Source organism: Amblyomma mixtum, chromosome 7 (assembly GCF_055824585.1).
Source record: "Amblyomma mixtum isolate Tamu chromosome 7, ASM5582458v1, whole genome shotgun sequence".
Taxonomy (NCBI): domain Eukaryota; kingdom Metazoa; phylum Arthropoda; class Arachnida; order Ixodida; family Ixodidae; genus Amblyomma; species Amblyomma mixtum.
Window position 1 is genome coordinate 89,017,857 of NC_143018.1, and position 21,033 is coordinate 89,038,889.

A 21,033-nucleotide genomic window follows, 5' to 3' on the forward strand; every position below is an offset into this window, starting at 1 on the left:
GGAAGGAAGTGTTGTGTCCCCTTATTGCTTTTGTGTGTGTGCGCCCCCTCCTAACGACCACTCGCATTCCCCTCCTAACGACAGTTCGCATCCTCCTCCTAACGACCACTCAATCCTCCTCCTAACGACCGCTTGCCCCTCGTCGCACGCTGTCGCCGGATGCCCCCCCACGGTGCGCCCCCGCACCCTCCTCCTGTTCTGGGAAGCCACTCCCTGCCGTGGACGCTTCTCCACTCCCTCCTTTCTTCGGGCGGCCAGTTCGGCTCCTGCCTCGGTCGACGCTGGTCGCACCCTCTTCAGCTTTAAATAAACGAAGTCTAAAAGTACCGTGTGCGTCTTTCGCTGCATTCAACACAGCGACCGGACACGACAAGGACATTCACAGGAATTCGGTCCAGAACAGGGGTCTTCAGCGAAGCACGTGGCCCCATCTACCTGGTGGCAAGGCCTTTGCGCCAACCAGCCGCTAACTCGCCCAGATACCACCATCATCCGCCAGCTGCGAACAAAACTTGTCCCGTTTCGGAAACGTCCATACAAGGATTCGCAGCAGGCTTTCAGGGAAACACGTTCGAAAGCTTAGGTATATGTAGTCGAACCTAGCTGTGTACACAACTTCAATCGATGCTGCTGCGCGTAGTGCCGCATCCAGCGACAGTGACTCTGAGTCCGATATGGAGTGACTTATATAGATCAGTTTTCATGTTCCTTTTCTCGGTGCAATAGAACAAGAAGTTCGTTCCACAAATATGATATTTATATCTCCATATTTGCCTGAAGAGCAAATCATTTATCTTCTCGGTGCAACAGAACAAGAAGTTCGTTTCACAATATGACATCTATAACTGCATATTGGACTGAACTTCGAAGCATTATTATTGATCATTGTGCTGTTGCAAATAAATCTGCTTTTGTCACGTTTCGCAAAATTTCCAATTTTTCATGAAAAAAACCCTGAAAAATAAAACGGTTTTTTTCACGCCATTCAAAATTTCTTGAAATTTTACATCTCTAGTTATAAGGCGCTCGTCTACCGAGCCGGAGTACCCGCGTGCTCGACCGCGTTTCGATGGAGGCGGAACTCAAAAGGCGCCCGTGTGCTGTGCGATGTCAGTGCACGTTAAAGGTCCCCAGGGGGTCGAAATTATCCGGAGACCTCCACTATGGCACGTCTTCCTCTCTTTCACTCCCACCTTCCTCCCTTCCCTTGCGGCGCGGTTCAGGTGTCCACCGAGATATGTTTTCTTTCCCCAAAAATCAATTTACTAATTTACTAGAATGAAAGCGTGCTCGAGGAACAGCGTGGTTTTGCCAACGTGCTCAATGCGAAATCCAAACAGCGGTGGTAAAGAAAACGTAACAGCAGGCTGCAGATAGCTCAAAGCAGAAAACTGATCTCTGTACAGGTGTGCGCGAGGCTCAAGGTACAGGTGTACGCGTGGCTCAAATTGCGAATCGTAACTGCATAGCCTCGCACACGTTTGCAAAGTTTTGCTGTATTTTTAGTTGCTAGTGCTTTTTTTTTAACCTTTGTAAACAGCCGCACAATCATCCCTCGCCATTGTGGGCGTTTTTAATACTGCTACAGGCCGCTGCATCTCAGTTTACTAGTACAGCGGTGGCGGTAACATCTGCCACTACTTGTACCGTGGGCTGAAGAGGAATGCAGGCATTGTTTCTCCCTCTCTCAAGCCTTCTAGAACACTGTACTCTCATGATATAGTCCCTGGAAATACTACCCAGGTAGGTTGGTAGGGTGGCACGCAGGGCCGGAGGCAAGCTCAGAAGCATTCTTCCACCGTGCTCGGAAACGCTAGGAAGCCTCGCCGTCTTCGTCTGCGCAAGCGGCTGATGTTGGCTAGAGTGCGCTCAGCGCCTCTGGAGGCGTCGGTGCGCGCGATAATCGCAACAACGCGTTTCCGCCATTTTGGTCGCGTGAATGTGTCCACTCCTCAGGAGACAAGTGTCTTTTTGATGATCGCAGAAGCGCCGCGCTTCCGTTTTCGGTTCTGTATTTAGGCCCTGAAGCGCAATCTGTGCAAGAACGAAGCGATCCAGCACGTCCACCCAAGGTGAGGCTCGCTGTGTGGGGGTTTCGCGGCCAGGAAGAACTGGAGACGGCGGTATGCAGGCAAATGCGCAACGTTTTAGGCGCGTCAGCGAGCTCGATGCGGCTGGGTTCTGTTCCTTGTGGCTTTGTGAAATCCCGTGTGACCGTTTCAACCCTGGCCCGTCGTCTTCAGTGCTTTAAGGAGGAGATCACCAGCCAGCTGCAGCGATGAGCATTGAATACCTGCGCGAGTACGGCGACATGGAACCCGGCGACTACGACGGCACCGCGATGACTGCCCCGCCTGTCCGAGAGGAGCGTCAGAGAGATCGCGACAGGTGAGTCTCTGTTCGACACAGCAGAAATACCGGAGGTCGTTTGTTACCTGGTACACGTTTTGCTCTCACCAGGGACCGACGCAGCGAGCGAAGCCGAGGCCGGGACCGGGACTACCGTGGTAGCGACCGCGCTCGAGACCGGGACCGGGACCGGACGGACCGTGACTACTACGATCGCCGCGACTACGATGCCGTGTGTGCTGGTTTCTTGGACAGGCGCTTGGGAGCTGCTGCCTGTCCGCACAGCCTAACTTGTACGACGGTTGTCCGTCTCTTCCCCTTCCTCTTTCCCTTCGACTCCTGCCGCTGCAGCAGCAGTCGCCCCTGAGTCGCGACATGGCAGCCCGCGACGTGGACTACCGGGACATCGACGAGCCGGACCGGTACCGGCGCCGGGAGCGGGAGTACGACGCTGCAGACGGGGACCGGGACCGGTCTTCCAGGCGCCGCGAGCGGGAACGAGACCGGGAACGTTCGTACCGTGACCACTCGTGGGAACGGGACCGCGGTCGAGACCGAGACCGCGACAGAGACCGCGATCGGGACCGCGATCGAGTCCTGGATCGGCGCGACGAGATTCCCAACAGCACCATCATGGTCCGGGGCATGCCGGTGGATACTACGGACGCGGAGGTAATGCCTTTGGCATAACCTCTGTTCGCTTTTGTATAGTGGACCCTGGACCCTATCGTTTTCTTGAGGGAAGCTGTCGTCAGGCTGCGTTAAGTTTCTGCTGCCTCAGTAACGTAGCTTTAGGGGTTCTTTGGAGCGGCAATCGTGGTTAAATTTGAAGGTTAAATTTAAGGTTAGATTTCTGCCACGAAGCTTGCGTGCTCATTGGCTCCTGTTGTGTTCGTGCTGTGTGCATACTGCAGCAGTGTAGTATTTGCACACACATACACAGAAAAGGGAAGACAGATTCAACTAAATTTTCAGGTAATGATGTAATTTCGGGAAATACATCGTATTGCACTTTACCAGGCCATAACATATTGGGGAAATGCATATCCCTGACAATGTACAGTTCTCCCATGCGGTGCATTGTTTTTATGGAAAGGCCCGGGGCGCCTTGTTGTTTAGGAAACTGCCACTAGTTCTGCTTTGCACTATAACTGGCTCTTGACGGTTTTACAGTGTGCAGGCTGGTGTATAAACAGAACCACAAGCAGCAGGAGGCTTCAGTTGGAGCATGGATTGCTTCATATATGAATTGACCTGCACCTTGAATTGAGTAAAACAGGAAACTTGTACTCGAGAGCGTAACCAGTGCATGTGTGCTTTAGACCTCTTTTGTTCTCAGTGCGTCTTCCAGTCTTCCTATGCATTGTAAGTGGGCACGTGAGGCATAAGTAACGCCCCCTAGTTTTCTGCAATTTCACAAAAAATGCTAAAATTCCGCATTTTTTGTGGAATTGGTGTTAGCAGCCACATTGTTATATAGTACTTGAGAAAGGGAAACAATAGAAACAGTAATGTTTCCTTTTCTCAAGTATGATACTGGCAGCTGTTGAAAGAAGTATTACTGTAGCTACTCAATTATAACGCAGATTTTTTCTTTAATCATCTACTTCAGAAAGCACCCTATATTATATTGAGAACCGAGCTAAGAAAAGAGCATGATTTTTATTTTTGCTGTTTTTTTTTGAGATACCTAAAGCAAGCTTACCCTGTGGGCTCTTGAACGGCGAGGGAAAGCTGACTTTGCGACAACCTTGAGCCATCGAGGCGAAGTTTGCGGCGCGCACAAGTGGGAAAAGGGGGTACCTAAAAGCGCAGAAACAAGGTGGTGCATGCCATGGAGAAGGCAGTGAAAGAGCTGTAGGAACAGGAAGGAAAAAAAACAAGTCAGATGGCCACATGCATTGAAATGGGGGGAACGTCTTGCATTGCAGATCCTTTGTTTTCAGTCGGCTCGATTTCAGATTTTCCGCTGCAGAAAATTGGGGGCCTTATGCATAAAGCATGTGTGCCTCATGGACAAGCAGCACAGATGGTAGATGGAGCACGCTGCTACAATTTAACAGAATTTATGCTTTGATGATTGTATGGCTGGGATTTAACTGTATGCTTCAGAGCCATGGTATGTTGCTGTTATGTTGCTGTGCAGTTTCACAAACGTTAGTGTGCTACAGGTCATGTGAACGTGCCGTAGGACGGTGCTAGTATCAGGCTTGATTCGGTTATTGCGCTCGATAACAGGCACACCTTTCGCGTGGACTTAAAGATGAGCAGACAAGCCTGCTGTTCTTTGACTAAGGGAGTGGTAGAATTCTTTGAAAAGCATTTATTTTGGTATATTACGTGCTTAGTGCTAGTTTGTCTTTATGCATTGTAAAGGTGCCCATATTTGTACATTTCATAGTGCTCAAATGGTCTTACAGTATGTGGAGGATTCAATTGCCATCAGGAACCTCTATTGCGAGAACCTGTAGCATTCGAGTGTTGTGTTGTGTAGCAGTCTTTGCGTAGCCAATAAGGGCACTTAATTTTAGTGCCCAAGCATGCTTGAAACAGCATTAAGATTGACAAATCCCCTGACTTGCACTTTCGTGTCTGCAGCTTCGAAATGAAGTGGTTCGCTATGGCCTTGAGCCTAAGGACATCAGGCTTATGAAACGCAAAGATACAGGTAGGGATACTTTCCTTCTTTCTATACTTGCTGCATGCCCTTTCGAGACGGTAGTCTTGAATTCTTTGTGTGTGCGTGAGCTGACGTTTGACCGGTTACCCTTTGTGTGGTGGTGATCCTTACGGTTACGCGGCTAATGTCTTGGACACTGACAGCCCATCACCTGATTCTGTGTTCCTAGCTCCCTTTGAAAATGTACAAATGTAGTGTCTTTTGTTGGCGCACACAGCCGAGTGCTGTAATTATTTTTCTGCAACGCATCGAAATTCTTTTCTCCTCTCATATAAGATATTAGGTGCTGTCATTTATTGGTAAGAAACCTCGTTAATGGGATATAAAAAAAGTAAAAAAAAAGTAAAAGTGAAAATAAGGTGTCAGAGAATAGGAGTTAACGTTTGTAAACTGCACTTTTACTGAATTCGTGCTTGTAAAAGATATCTAGCATGCTATCTGCTTGCTCTTTGTAAAGGCATTTTTGTATTTCTCTTGCAGTGTTGTTTGTTGTTTTTGGATGAGTTTGTACATCAGTGTTCAATTTATTTGTGCCCTCAAGTTGTGGAGGCGCAATGGACAAAAATAACGAGTAATTTGTAAACAAGCCTATTTAGTGCACTTATTAAGATATTTGGAGCACTTCATGTACCTCAGTGTTTTCCGACATTAAACATGAATGCTTTTACTGCTTTTGAGTCATCTTCGCAATAAAGGTAAGTCCCAAGCTGTCTAAGAATTTGCCAGGAACTGGCTTGCATGGACATCAAACTACCATTCATGGCTCGCTAAAACATTTTGACACAACTGTTGCTAACATTTCTGCATGCTGCTTTTAAACGTCGGGTTCATTTACATGCCAGTGCTTACAGGCATGCAAACAATACATAGAAACTAAGATGTGCCTTGAAACACAGTCAGCTTAAGCCTCACCTTCCTGAGACACTGCACATGCAATAAAGTATAATTATTATTCATTCGTTGCACAGATGTACAGCCCTGAATTAATTATATTACCAAGTGATTGGAGAGTGCTGTAGCTTCTGTCATACATGGATAACTCTACACACATGCGTTGTCTCATAAGTTAAAGGGCCCTTAAAACAACTTTCATAGAAACTGCTTGTCTCCTAGACCTTCCCTCTTAGTGTTGCTAGTGAGCTGCACTGTACAGAGCTTTGGCCAGTGCTACACATGCAGTGGCCTGACACAGCCCACACCTTCATCGCTATGCACTCATGAATACACTCTTTTCTCATGTGAGGAAACTGGTTCCTAGTGGAACGCTATTTGGGTGATGGAGCTGGAGCCACGAACGATGACAAAAGATTCACTGAATCGCAGAAAAGGAGTCTTACAGTGTCCCTTTAACAGTGTAGGCCGATTGTTGGAATCCATAGTTAGAATTTTGTCAGAACACAGCATAGCAACATGATGGCCCACTTTGAATATGAGCAGCATGTCTCGTAAGGGCGTGTTATTTTGAATTGCCTCGCGTAAAAACATTCTTGCAAGCTTTGCCAACATTTCCTGCTGGTGGCTGGAAACATGGACGGTCGTGGTGGTCCTAGCACCTTCTAGAGAAGACGGACTGCACGGGAATTTGGGAGCGAAATGAGGAAAAAAAAAGGAATCCCATGGGAAAGAGAGAGAGAGCGGCCAGCGGAAAGAGAGCTTCACTGTGTTGCGGTTGTGCCGGGCAGTGTCGCCGTGTGGTGTGGCGCGCGACTTTGTGTTTGCCCCCGTGGCGGGATACTAATGGTGCGCTCCCTTTGGCTTTGTGACCACCCCTTTGTAGGTGCCTCCAGGGGGTTTGCATTTGTGGAGTTTCGCTATCTCTCCGAAGCGGTTCGGTGGAAGGAACTTACAAAGGTGTCGTCCCCTCGTTCGGCCTCTTGGAAAAGCGGGCCTCATCTGTGCGCCCATCACCACCTACCTACCTCCTCCTACCTACTCCTCCTCTTCTGCCCTTCCCGGTTTCTCTGTGTCGGTGCCGGGAACAGGGTGCCTTTCTGACGTGCGCGCACGCATGCGCGCCGTGACATGTCGGCTGTGCCAGTGTGCCCAGGCAGCACAGGTAATTGGCCCAATATTGGAGACATATTGGAAAATACCGGTCCTGCATAGGACCGGTCTATGCCAATATGTTTCCAATGGTGGTCCATTTACCTGTATAGATGACCAGTATTTGCCAATATGTTTCCAATTACCGTACAGATGACTGGTCTTTGCCAATATGTTTCCAATATCGGGCCAATCACCTGCACAAAGGACTGGTCATTGCCAATACGTTTCCAATTTTGGGCCAGTTACCTGACAAAGTACCAGTCTTTGCCAATATGTTTCCAGTGTTGGGCTAATTACCTGTACAGATGACCAATCTTTGCCAATATGTTTCCAATGCTGGGCCAATTACCTGTACAGATGACCAGTCTTTGCCAATATGTTTCCAATATTGGGCCAATCACCTGCACAAAGGACTGGTCATTGCCAATACGTTTCCAATTTTGGGCCAGTTACCTGACAAAGTACCGGTCTTTGCCAATATGTTTCCAGTGTTGGGCTAATTACCTGTACAGATGACCAATCTTTGCCAATATGTTTCCAATGCTGGGCCAATTACCTGTACAGATGACCAGTCTTTGCCAATATGTTTCCAATATTGGGCCAATCACCTGTACAGATGACTGGTCTTTGCCAATGTTTCCAATTTTGGGCCAGTTACCTGACAAAGTACCGGTCTTTGCCAATATGTTTCCAGTGTTGGGCTAATTACCTGTACAGATGACTGGTCTTTGCCAATGTTTCCAATATTGGGCCAATCACCTGCACAAAGGACTGGTCTTTGCCAATACGTTTCCAATTTTGGGCCAGTAACCTGACAAAGTACCGGTCTTTGCCAATATGTTTCCAGTGTTGGGCTAATTACCTGTACAGATGACCAATCTTTGCCAATATGTTTCCAATGCTGGGCCAATTACCTGTACAGATGACCAGTCTTTGCCAATATGTTTCCAATATTGGGCCAATCACCTGCACAAAGGACTGGTCTTTGCCAATACGTTTCCAATTTTGGGCCAGTTACTTGAAAAAGTACCAGTCTGTCATTATGTTTCCAAATTGGGCCAGTTACCTGTACAGATGACCAGTATTTGCCAATATGTTTCCAATATTGGGCCAATTACCTGTACAGATGACTGGTCTTTGCCAATATGTTTCCAATATTGGGCCAATCACCTGCACAAAGGACTGGTCTTTGCCAATACGTTTCCAATTTTGGGCCAGTTACCTGACAAAATACCGGTATTTGTCAATATGTTTCCAATGTTGGGTCAATTACCTGTACAGATGACCGGTCTTTGCCAATATGTTCCCAGTGTTGGGCTAATTACCTGTACAGATGACCAATCTTTGCCAATATGTTTCCAATGCTGGGCCAATCACCTGCACAAAGGACTGGTCTCTGCCAATACGTTTCCAATTTTGGGCCAGTTACCTGACAAAGTACCGGTCTTTGCCAATACGTTTCCAATTTTGGGCCAGTTACCTGACAAAGTACCGGTCTTTGCCAATACGTTTCCAATTTTGGGCCAGTTACCTGACAAAGTACCGGTCTTTGCCAATATGTTTCCAGTGTTGGGCTAATTACCTGTACAGATGACCAATCTTTGCCAATATGTTTCCAATGCTGGGCCAATTACCTGTACAGATGACCAATCTTTGCCAATATGTTTCCAATGCTGGGCCAATTACCTGTACAGATGACCAGTCTTTGCCAATATGTTTCCAATATTGGGCCAATCACCTGCACAAAGGACGTTTTCAATTTTGGGCCAGTTACTTGAAAAAGTACCAGTCTTTGTCAATATGTTTCCAAATTGGGCCAATTACCTGTACAGACGACCGGTCTTTGCCAATGTTTCCAATATTGGGCCAATAACCTGCACAAAGGACCGGTCCTTGCCAATACGTTTCCAATATTGGGCCAATTACCTGTGCTGCCTGGGTGCCCAGAGACTCGTGAACGCAGTAGACTGTGGGTTTTTTTGCTGAGGTTGGCAGAACTGGAGTTGTGAACCAGTCGGAGTTAAATGGCTCCATTTCTCTCAGTCATGGTGTGCCGTTGATAATTTAGCCATGGCGGCAGTCCCAGAGGCTGAACTTCTGCAGTAAATTTCCTAGAGCTTACAGCGCCTTACATAGGTATGTAAAAAATTTCGAGGGGGCCCTTTGGTGATATAAAAGGGTGATGAGGCGAAAGCCTCTCCCGCAACGCTCTCCAGCATCCTTACGCTTGGCAAGGAGAACTGCATATGCATTGGCAGAAGGTTGGCGTACGTATCATAGTGGTTAGCGCGCTCGGATGGGTGGCGCCATCTGTTGTAAACGCCACAAATCACAAACATTTTCTTGTAACGGACGTCCGTCCGTTACAAGACAGAGTCATGGCCGCGAGTATGAGCCATGAAAGGCTTTCTCGCCTTAAAAGCTTGACCATCTTTTAATGTTTTAAGCGGCAGTCTACTGGCTTTTATTTACCATAGAATAATTTAAAAATATACTTTATTTTGTTTGGAAGTCTTGCTTTCTCGAGGTAGACTGCATTCGCAAATCCTGATATCACGGTAACAAGCAACTGCCCGTTGTTAAAGCAGCGGGCAGATCCAGTAATGAGTATTACAATAACGGAGATGCATATATTTAGTTTTATAACAATTCTTTTAGGGACTTAAAGAATAGTTTAAAAACTATCGGTAAAATAAGACTGATGACGCCTATCGCAGACACCGGACACCGTTTTTTGCGGTAGCAGCGCTACCACACTGCCAGCTCAGTGGCAGTCTGCTGTTTCAAAGCATTTCAACAAATGATGAAAAAGCCAGGCCAATCCATGCAAGAAACAGTGATCGCTTGCAGCAGAATAACCCTCTGTTTGAACAGTGTGTTGCCTTCGTTTGCTCAGGCCTGACTTTCTTTTGCCCATTTAAAATATAAATTAGTCTCAAAAGTGCTATCTTACGGGCACTTCTGTGTATTTTGCACATTAGGATTGGATTTTGTAGTCCTCTCTTGATTTACTTGGAACTGTTGAAAACTTGCAGTGTACAGTTATATTAAAGCCAAAATTTGGGCAAGTTGGTACCCACTGTTGGACTCTAACTATACGACTTTCAGAGGACAGTGCAAAAACATATAGATAGCTTTATAATGAATTGAAATATGACGAGTCACACTTATCAGACATTGAATTTGTTTAGCAAAAGGGCTTTTGGGACTTAAATCCGGTTGCAATTTTAAAGAAATTGGGTTAGGCGACAGTACTTATCTTAATTGTAACTTTGTGGCAGCGAGCACTTTTGGATGGCTTTTTAATATCAAGTCTGGAAATATCCCGATTCAGAAGTAATTAAGAGCACTCATGAATTTGAGAATGCAACATTCTAGGCAGCCCTGGTCTAGAGAAATGGACATTCCAGTTTTTGCTGCGCGCTACTCCTTTCAATGTAAATTGCACTGAAGGTGATAGGAAAAAACAGTGCATTGCATCAGCTAGTATCGAGAGAGCTAGTGGCCAAGTGTATTCAGCACTCAGTCTGTGCGCCTTCAACTGAAAGTGGCTGTAACCTGCAGTGTACTGTAGTTGACGAGCTAGCATTCTAGCATAGGCTTCCATCAGCTCAACTTGCGAGCTGTTTAGTTTAACCTGGTGAGAAACGAAAGCATCTACATGTGGAATCTCTATAGTGGGAAGCTCATGTTTATTACATGATCTGGCGTAAGCACTGGGCAGCATTTCTGGCACAGTCGAATGACCCTCGATTGATGTGTCTGGCCTGCAAGTCTTCTAGGCAGCCATCGCGACTTCCGGTGTAGATTCTTATAGACCTCTCTGTGCATGCAGATAATTTGTTTCCCACTCTGAACCCATTGGCCAAAGCGAGTTACTGAGCACAAGATGTGACCACGTGTGAACCTGTGCTCATAGAAGTCAATGTTTAAAGAGCTGTGGGAATTTTGTCTACTAGTTATTGCTGGTTGCAGGTGCATTTTGTTCCGTTCGGAACGTGTTTGAGAAAGGCTTGCAACTGTGGCATCAATCGAGGGCACAGCCATCACATCAAGTGTTTCTAGCTGAATCGGCATATTATGCGCGCTATGGCCGGAGCCTTCCTTGCCACCTCGTTTTTTTTCTGTCTACACAAAGTAGCTGCCATTACTACCCTGCTCGAAGGAGACCTGCTTTCTTTATCTCACTCATACCAATAGTAATCACACTTGTGGAGCTCTCTTATACATGATTGGTAACATAGCATTATCGCTGTTTCGTGCTACACCTCATCGTGGGCAGCTGTACAAACTGCTAGCAAGTATGTAGATATGCTTTCGTGTTAGCCTTGATGGCTTGAAAAATGTATACACATTCCTTTAAATGTGCCCTGGCTTCCTTGAATCCAAATGTCGCACTGATATAGCGTTCTACACTCTGTTTCATTTCCTTATTTGTCATAGGAGCTTGCCTGTTTCGTACGAAAATTAGTGGTGCTAGTCACAGGAGTGTTGGCCAGATTAGCTGAGTGACGTAATTGATGAGAAATTTGTGCACACCCAGAATGGAAACTATAGCAGAACTGCATACCGCTTAATTTGAATGGTAGTGCCAACCCTGTCAAAACATACAACATTTTGTTGTTGGTGTTGAATTTGCAATTGCCAGGCAGGTACTTTCACAAAATGCATCGTTAACAATATATAGACTGCAGGATGCCATCTCTGTGTGATATCATCGCCTTAGCCAAAAAGTGAGTTGCTTATGAATCAAAAGTTAGTGCCAGTGTAACTGTTACTAGACGCTCTGTCACTAAGTAAGGAAGAACATCTAAAAAAAAAAATCCGTAGTCTGTGTTTAACAGACGTGTTGTTCAGTGAGAACCTGTCATACAAACCGTATAGGCTCGTATCAAAGGGGCACTAAGGGTAATCACTAAGCTAAGCTTCTCTAATAGATTATCTGCTGGGAACTCTTTTTCTTTTGTATGAAGCGTAGAACTTAGGAAAATGACTGATTTTAGATGAGCCTGAAAATGCTGATGCCAAATGCATCCCAAACCGAAACACAGCACAGAATATCAGAGATTAGGGGCAGACAAGCGAGGGGAATATGTGGGAAATGTTTCTTTAGGTTTTGGAGCATCCAAGTTCCTTCTGGACCTAGTGACCTGTACTGTTCCATTGAGTCCATACTTGAGCATAAGCATTAAGTTGCTCCACATTTGCGCTAACAATTAGACAGCACATTGCCTTGCCTTATGGCACACAAGCTTAACATACTGGAGGCAGCATTCTGTAATTGTGCTAATTCTGGAGTTAATCTGTATCCTTCCTGCTGCGGAGAAACGAAAGGGGCCGGTACCCTAACTGTTAACAGAGGGCCATTGGGACTAGTCGAGGAATTGATGTTTCTAGTCAGCAGAAGATGTAGCGAGCATAGTGTGCAGGCAGTCTCCAATTTCCTTTCCCCTTGCTTTAGTCTGTACAGTGTTGGCATCATTGATCTTGGTCGGCACTACCATAATCCCACTAACTGTAGGAATGTTGAGCAATTCATGTCAGGTATGACTTCTGGGAACACTCTCAAGAAATGTCTCCTGGTGCAGTTGACATAGCCCCCTCGTTCTTCGAGCTGCGCACAAAAAAAAAGGAAACAGTATATGGAAGGCTACCTGTGGTATTCATGCTTACATCTCTTGCATTCTGAACTTCAGCTTGGAGAGAATTATTATCCACACTACCATACACTTTCGGGACTTTTTTTTGCTGGCTGCCATGCTAGCCTTTGATAAGAGTTGTTTTATAACAATTGTAGGCCCTTGTTGACTTCATTGTTCAAAGGAACAATATTCATGCGCAAGGCACATAGTTTTTGTGACACCTTGTGGCCACCAGGAAAAAAGCTTGCATTAGTTGATGTAATCTACATTAAAGCAAACTACTAGAAGAAAACACTGAGCAAAAAAAAGAAAATGGAAAGAACTTCCCTCTCCCCCGTCCCCATTTTTTCTTGGTTTTTCCTTTGTTTCTTTCTTTATGGCACTATACTACATCAACCCTGTAAGGCGACTAGGCCAAAAGTTCACCTTATAGTATACCAGTGTTACGCGGGTAATCTCAATAGCTGCCAAGTGCTATGGGCTATATAATTATCAGAGCCCTTTGTAGCTGGAGAAACACCACCTGTGCTGATTGACAGATAATTTTGCATTGCGAGTCACCCTGAAATGATTGGCTAAAAGGCCATCATGGAAGACTGATGACAGCAAGTAAAAAAAGGGCTTGTGCCTAAATTAACTGACCAGAGCATTGGGTATTGCGGTTCGACTTAGGTTTCATTGAAATTACACCTGTCTTCACAAAACAGGGCCTGTAATCAGTAAATCGTGCGCAGCAAGCCGAGGTGGACATTCTTCAGTGGCTATTACGGTTACCTGTGTGACACCAGAATAGCCCGTGTCTTCAGAGTAGACACTGGCTGGATAGTATAGTCCCCTTCCTTTTTTGTAGTTATGCGAGGGCTGATTCACTTCTGACGTCAGCTTGGGTTAGGTAAACTGGAGCTGCGCAAGTTTTCTTCTGAACTTGGGTGCTGCGTATGGTTTTGGAGTTCTTTGCCGCATTGCCTTTTGGCCAGAAATTGATAGGCGCACTGGAGTAGTTGCAGAGATGAGTCTGCATAGCAGCATTCTGTTCCCAGAGGCATGTTCTGGCTGGGGGGCAATTTAGCCGAGTAGTACTTCAATGCGCAGTCGCTTAGGATTCTTACCTGGACTGAAACAGTTGGTCAGAGCACTAATGTGTGTCGTCTCTGATACGTTCTTTCTATCTTGTTCTTTTCAACATCTTTTGAAATCAAAATTCAATTCATACTGCTGTCGCACCACAAGGACAGGGACGGAGACAGAGTGACGACAACACAAGTGCTCACTAACAACTGACAAAATTTATTAAAAGCGCAAAATATATAGGCAAAACCAACGGTTACGTGCACAGTCAGAACACGGTTACAAAGGTACGTTACATCACGACGAATCTACCTGTTATCATAGCTTAGTGCTCTTTGAAGATAATCAACCTTTTAAAATTCAATTACTTGGCGGTGCCCATGTTCAAAGGACTTGTGCATTCGCGTTTAGACACGTGGTTGGGTACACCCACAACAAAGGTGGCCAAGGAAAGGCGATGATGGCAGAAAAAAGCGGCGGGCATGGTCGCGCACCGGGGGTCGGCTGCCACTGGCTTTGCATGTGGGAGGAGACTCTGAGCGGCGTGCTGGACTGAAACCAAGACGAGGCGGCCACCTCTCTCCTTCCAAGGGGTCTGACCGGGGTGTTCGGTCCACCGCGGCGGCGGCAGCGCCCTCTGTGTCGGATGCGAGAACGGACGGAAACGATGCGTGACGCCCCTCCCCTGCCTGTTCCGGACTGACCGTGTTGCGGGTGTGCCCTCTGTCTGCTCTCTTGCAGGGCATCATCCAGCTGGGTGACATGCGCTGCACGCTCCACTACAGCATCCCCAAGGACGGCTTTGGTGGGGGTGGCATAGACCGGGGAGGACTGCTGGCACGCACGGACTGGAACTGCAGCAAGGTGGGTGGCTTACTAAAGGGAAACTGCATAGGTTTTAGAAATCAACGAGCTTAACCCTTTGAAGGTTTTTGCCGTATATATACGGCGGCGGTTTTCTGTCCCGCAAGGTCTTTGCCGTACGGGTACGGTTTCGATCTTCCGTTTGAAATTTTGCACCAAAAGAACAATGCGTGCTCACTGGGGGGTGCTGCCACCTATTAGGACTTACAAGAAGTGTTTGAATTTTGTGCTGCCTTCTTACGGAGATAAGCAGAACTTATGTCTAGCTTTAGCGCGGCGGCACAGACTGCGGCAACACCCCTTTTGTAGTTTTGGTTTCGCCGCGTGATCGCAACGGAGTCGCGCGAAATTTGAGTTTTCATTTTGTCAGCACTATCTTGCAGGGGCTGCCGAAGTTGATTTTTATCTTTATTGGCGCTGCTCTTAGCTTGCTTATCACTGTTGCTCGCGAGGTAGTCTCGCTCTCTGTGGCAACGCGCCTACGCGGTTTCGATTCCGCCGCGGGATCGCAACGGAGTCGCGCGAAACGTGTTTTCTCTTTGTGGGCACTGTTTTGCAGAGGCGGCGAAAGTTGATTTCTATCTTTATTGGTGCTGCTCTTAGCTTGCTTATCACCGTTGCTATTCTATTCTATTGAACATTTTCCAGTTGTGAGTGATGCTGTCACCAAAGTACTGTTCCTAATTTTTTTTTACTACTTATTCTCGATTATATACATTTTGTAGATTCAAGATCCGCAATAAAGTAATTTGACCACCTGGGAAAGTTTTCTTCAAAATAATTCGACCCTCAAAGGGTTAAAAAATGCCTCTGGGCTACCATTAGTAGCCAGAAAGCTGTAGGCTGCTCAGTGCGCTGGCTAAGTGACTTTGGCACTTGACTGCTGCACCCGAGGTAGCAGGGACGGCAGTTTTGGTGAAGGCGCAATTCAAAAGAAATACGTGTGCCATACGATGTCAGTGTGCATCAGAGAGTCCCAGATGATCGATATTAGTAATCTGGAGTCCTTCACCATGATGTTGCCCATAGCCAAGTGTAGTTTTGGGATTTTAAACCCTGAGTACTGCATACCACCACTCTGGGTTGCTGGTGCAGTGTTTGTGCTTCTGAACTCTTGAAATAGGCTAGACATGGTTGATTCCAACCCTAATTGAAGCTTTGTTAACCGATGGGGAACCATTGCAAGTGCAAGGCCCGTTGACATGATGTATGAAGATGTAAATAACGTGGTCTCCATGAGAAAAGGCTTAGAATTAGTTGCACTTTTTGCTTTTTCAGGAATGCCACCATTTTCAGCCTGCGGGACCGCCGTGGGTCGCTCTTCGCTTCCCGGCGAGTTTGGGACAGTGAAAACTGAGCAAACTTCACGAAGGACACAACAAGGGAAGACGAGACACAGACGCTGATATAACCATGGAACGTCTTACTCTGATCGTCTTCCCTTTCTGCGTTCGTCATGAAGTTCGCGCTGCTATTGTCGTGATGAACAAGCTCGTGATGTGTTCGTGAAATTTGTGCGCAACTGAACTAATTAAAGATCACTTCCGTTGGCACAAATTTGCTTTCTTGGAATGGAGGAAAAAAAGAGAAACAAAAAACGAGCTTGTCTCTCATTTAGTCGTCCCCTGTCGGCTATACAGTAATCCCTCGTTATAACGAAGTCATTGGGACGGCGAAAAAATTCGTTATAAGCGATAATTCGATATAAGCGACCGCTCGAAAAAAGCTAAAATAGTCGAGATTTAATTGCGCCACAACTGCGAGGAAGCTGGCAGATCACCTTGAGCCGTTGCCTAGCAACCGCTGCGCCGCGCGGTGTCCGCCGGCTGCAGCGGTTGCTTGGCAACGGCTCAAGGTCGGTCTCTGTGCCTCCTCGGAGCACTGCCACAGCGAGATCGCAAGTTCGTGACCAATTTCCTCGTAGCACATTTGTTACTTCTACCAGCAACTCAGTATTGGTCAGCGATCCTCAAATGTGATACAGTTTTCAAATTGCTTATACCAGAGTTTATTATCTATATCAAGAACAAGCTTTAGCTCATTTTTGTGATCCAGACGGGATCCAGGCTGATCGACAGGCCCGCCTGCCCACAGCCAGTCCCGACGCGCGCGAGCGAGCGCGTCGAGACCGGCCGTGGGCAGGCCGGCCCGGCTCAAAGGAGCGCGCCCTACGTCATCATGACGCTGCCGCTCTCCGCGCTCGCGTTGGCTCCCGCTTCCCGTCCGCTTCCGCCGTTCGCAACTTTGTCCGCGGTGAATCGCGCTCGCTTTTCGCACACGTGTCCCCGCCGTAGGAACAAAATTCAGTCACCCTACCACGCATTTAGGAAAATATTGATTTAGGCCGTTTGTCTAGTCGAATGGCGCGAATCGAGCATGACCGGCCACTTTTCCGCATCCAAGACACCGCGGTTTTCTGTCATCGCAAAGCGCGAGGAAAACTTTATTATCGTGTGGATTCTGTCACGGGGAACACCAGGAATGCGCTTCCGACCGAGATTAACGGTTCGGGCGCGCTGCACCATGGAATTTGGCCCCGCTGAGCACGGGACACTCGGCACTCTCTTGGTGCCCGTTATTAGGCAGGTCATCGATCGTGGGTTTGGTACTTTTGTGGCCTGTTCTATGCCTGCACGAGTCATTCGTCGGCGGTATCACCGTATTTACGCGATTCTAAGCACCCCCTTTTTTTCACGATCGCGATGCCCAAAGTGAGAGGGGGTGCTTAGATTCGAAAAATCTAAACTGACCCCCCCCCCCGGCCCCTCTTTTCGCGGCGAAATCTCGATGAAACGGGGCGCGAGAAAAAACATTTTATTTAGGAAACATTCAAAAGAAAAATAGCTGCAGCCAGTTCTGTGCCCCCATCTGTCTTTTAGTGTCGGAACTCAGCAACACAAAAAGCGCCGCAGCACAAAAAGCGCCGTGGACGCGGCTGGCCTCGCCCGCTTATCTTTTTCAGCAGCGCCAGCGGACGCATTTGTTGCTGCGACGCCGCGCGTCTTATCTTTTCTCTATCTTTCCTCTGATCTTTTAACTCTCCTCTATCTGCACTTGGCAGCGGTGGTGGCTCGGCTGGAGCCAGTAGCAGGCCCGTGCAATTTCCTTTTCATCCTTCTCTCAGTCACAACAACAACGTGCAGGCCGTGCCTCCTCGGGCCTCCGACTGCACATGCTCGACGAAAAAGAGAGCAAGTGCACTTGGCGGCCTCGGCAACGCTCTCTTCCGCGCAAAAAAGGGGGTGCTTAGATTCGCATGCAAAGTTTTTTTTTCATAAATTTTTTTCCGAAAATAGGGGGGGTTGCTTAGATTCGGGGGGTGCTTAGAATCGCGAAAATACGGTAATTTGGCACTGCATGCGCAAAGGGTCGCCGCCACGGCGGCGATGCCTACGTTCGGCGGCGGCGATGCCTCCGCTCGCCACTTCGCTCTAAGCGGGTCAAGCTCTTCGTGCGCTTCGAGTAATGCGGCTTAAAATGCATGCGTTTGGGTCGGGACCGGAAGAAATTTCGAATAAAGCGATATTTCAAGTAAAGCGATTTCGTTATAACGAGGGATTACTGTATTTTACAAACATGCAAAGGAGAAAAGGACGACAGGGTGGAGGCGATTAAAAAAAAAACAACTTCCACAGGCACTTTTCATGCAAACTCAAAGTTTAATGACGGGTAAAGCTCCCGCTCACGTTAATGACATCGACCATGCGTCGATGAAGGGACTCGTAAATGAGTCGACGTATCCTGGTTGCTCTCGAAGGTTGTCCAGTGTAAGAAAGTGAATTTGTGTGGAAGAAAATGGTCTTGAATTATTAGCCCACTTGCTATGCCGTTGAGCACATATTTTTATCAAAGACAGCACATGCATGCTACTGTTTTTGATTTTTTGTTTGTCATGCGTTCCCTAGAGCGAAGCAAAGTTGTCACCGCATTTGCCAAAACGTTGCTCGAGTGCTTATACTCGTCAGCGCACAAACTCGCCGCCATGTGTATCACTGACTTCGGCTGCTCCACAGACAAAGATGATGTAGGACCTGACGAAGCGTAAAGCGCACGGTGCCGATGGCAAACATTTCTTCACGGCCCGGACGAACAGCAAACCATGAGGTATTGAAAGCGCCCCTGGCGGGCAGGGATGGTAGCAGCGCAGCTTCGCTCGTTGAAGCGATAACACGAGCATCAAGTTATCGAGATGGGTCAGCCGGATGTGCCGACGCCCCTTAGTCCTTTGCCGCGCATCTGCTGATAGAGCGCGCTGGCATGCAGTTTTTTCCATTTCTGCCACCGCTCGCATGCTCCGTATTACTTTTGGGGCACCTGTACTAGGTCAAGAGTAAAAGGTTGCAGTATTTGACACTGCAACTCGTTAAGCTAATTGTAAATTGCTATTTATATGTGGCCTAAAAAAAAAAAGTAAGAATGTCATCAGGTATGGCAATTCTCTGGCTATCAATTCATGTAATTAGAAGCAACAAAATGCAATGAGAAAGTTCACTAAAGCTGCGTAAGAAATTACCTAATTACACTCTAGAATTTAAGATAACTTTTGATCTAAGAACGCCAGCTCATTATGATTACGTTTTTTGGAATAAGGGGAGAAAAACACATCTGTGTGCAAAATTTGATGAGATTCTAGCCACAAATAAAAAGGTTAGTTTTAAGACTCTCGTCCCCCCTTAACAGGTATTGCTGCAAAAGATAACAGATGCCGTTACCACTCTACCGCCTTCTTTTGAGTGGCCACTTTTAGTGGGTAGCCCTGTGAGAAAGCCCACCTCGCTCTTTGTGGTGTGATCCGCGACGTCAATACAGACCCCTCTTTCGCATTGACCCCGTTTGTGAGTTCCGCATGCCCCGGAATTTAAATAGACGTGACTGTAATTGCCTGCACCGAATTCGTCTGGACGTTGCCTTTTCTAAATTCTATCTTCATAAAATTGGTGTATCAAGTAGCCCTCTGTGCCCGACATGTGGTGTGCGCGAAGATATTGAACACTTTATTTGCCACTGCCAAATCTTTAATACTCATCGCAAGGCACTGTTAGGTGCTTTAGGACTTCGTCAGGATGGCTCCGTGCACCTGGAGCATGTCCTTGGACCCTGGACTGATGCAACTTCGGCTGAGCGAGGGACAAAAGCTCTCTTAGTTTTTCTAAGGGACACGGCTTTAGTGGACATACTTTGATAGTCATCTAAGGGACGCAGTTTTAGTGAACATACTTTGATAATCATTGTGTGTGTGAGAGTGCGTGAGTGTTCAGTATGTTTGATGTCACCTTTTTCTTTTCTTTTCACCCTCTTCTTTCATCCTCACCTGGAGTAGCATGCCAGGCCTGTAACCAGGCAGACCTCTCCATTATCCATTAAAGTCTCTTTCTTTCCTTCCACCTCTGCTGCTAAGTGGTACTGTTCAGTGGCGCATTCTGCACAAAGGGGTGCATTGGGGGCGGCACCCTGTGGATTGTAGGAGCACCTGTGCAGTGTTGGGAGTTCCTCACATGCCTCTGTGACACGTTGCTCTATTTGCAGTTGCACTTTGCTGCTATACACTGCAACTCTCCTTTGCAGTGCGGGGTCAACAACTTCAGGCGCAGGGACAGCTGCTTCAAGTGCAGCGCCACTAGAGAAGGTCAGTAGTGCACTGTTGACAAAAACTTTTAACTAGGGCTGTGCGAATATTCGAAATTTTCGAATATAATTCGAATATTAGATTTTTGCTATTCGTATTCGATTCGAAATTTAAGTATTCGTGTTGTTTCGGTTATTCGATCCCATGCGAATATTCGTATTTAGCCGAATATTTTACTGCGAGCACCGGCGTACATTTCGGTGAGCAAGTCCAATCGACATAGACATAACAACATGGTGGCGTCCAGAGCCATGCGTAATGTTGGGCCATACCGTAGCTGACTGTGCTTGTGAGCTTCTTTGTGGCTATACCTGCGAAGCTGGTATAGTCAAAGCTGTGCACGAAGTACCTCGCAATACCTGCCAGTTCAGTGCCAAATGAGAGGGAATTATCTGTGGCTGGAGAAGTCGTCTCAGCTAGAAGGGAACGACTCCTGCTTGACCATGTGGAGCAGCTGGTTTTCCTTCACAAGAACCTTTAATGTTCATCCCAGCAACGCGCTTTTGTGCTTATGGCGTGCTAGATTCAATCAGTGCTGTGTACTAGCCATTTTCTGTGAAAATTCCACTCTACTAAGAATAGTGTTCGAGGCTTCGATACTTTCTGTGCAGCCAAACACACCTTTTGTGTTCATTTACTTATTGATAGTTGAACTGTGATGTTCTTGGATGCTCAAATAAATGTTTTGCAGTGGTTAAATGCGTCTTTCCTTGATTATTCGATATTCGATTCGATATTCAGAACTAAGTATTCGTATT

At 46.9% G+C, this 21,033-nt stretch overlaps 1 protein-coding gene across 5 annotated transcripts in view; it reads left to right on the forward strand.

Moving 5' to 3' along the window:
- The first annotated feature begins 1,885 nt into the window (after positions 1 to 1,885).
- Positions 1,886 to 21,033, forward strand: part of LOC149336778 (RNA-binding protein 5-A-like) — a 51,302-nt gene continuing 32,154 nt past the window's right edge. For 2 of the 5 annotated variants that reach the window (XM_089553134.1, XM_089553137.1), the window contains exons 1-8: positions 1,886 to 2,072; positions 2,244 to 2,388; positions 2,461 to 2,581; positions 2,701 to 3,021; positions 4,948 to 5,017; positions 6,807 to 6,880; positions 14,527 to 14,649; positions 20,176 to 20,275. In XM_089553134.1, coding sequence (XP_089409260.1) covers positions 2,279 to 2,388; positions 2,461 to 2,581; positions 2,701 to 3,021; positions 4,948 to 5,017; positions 6,807 to 6,880; positions 14,527 to 14,649; positions 20,176 to 20,275 — 919 coding nt within the window. In that variant the 5' untranslated portion in view covers positions 1,886 to 2,072; positions 2,244 to 2,278. The remainder of the gene's footprint in view (positions 2,073 to 2,243; positions 2,389 to 2,460; positions 2,582 to 2,700; positions 3,022 to 4,947; positions 5,018 to 6,806; positions 6,881 to 14,526; positions 14,650 to 20,175; positions 20,276 to 21,033) is intronic. The other 3 variants (XM_089553136.1, XM_089553135.1, XM_089553138.1) reach the window with 3 other exon arrangements.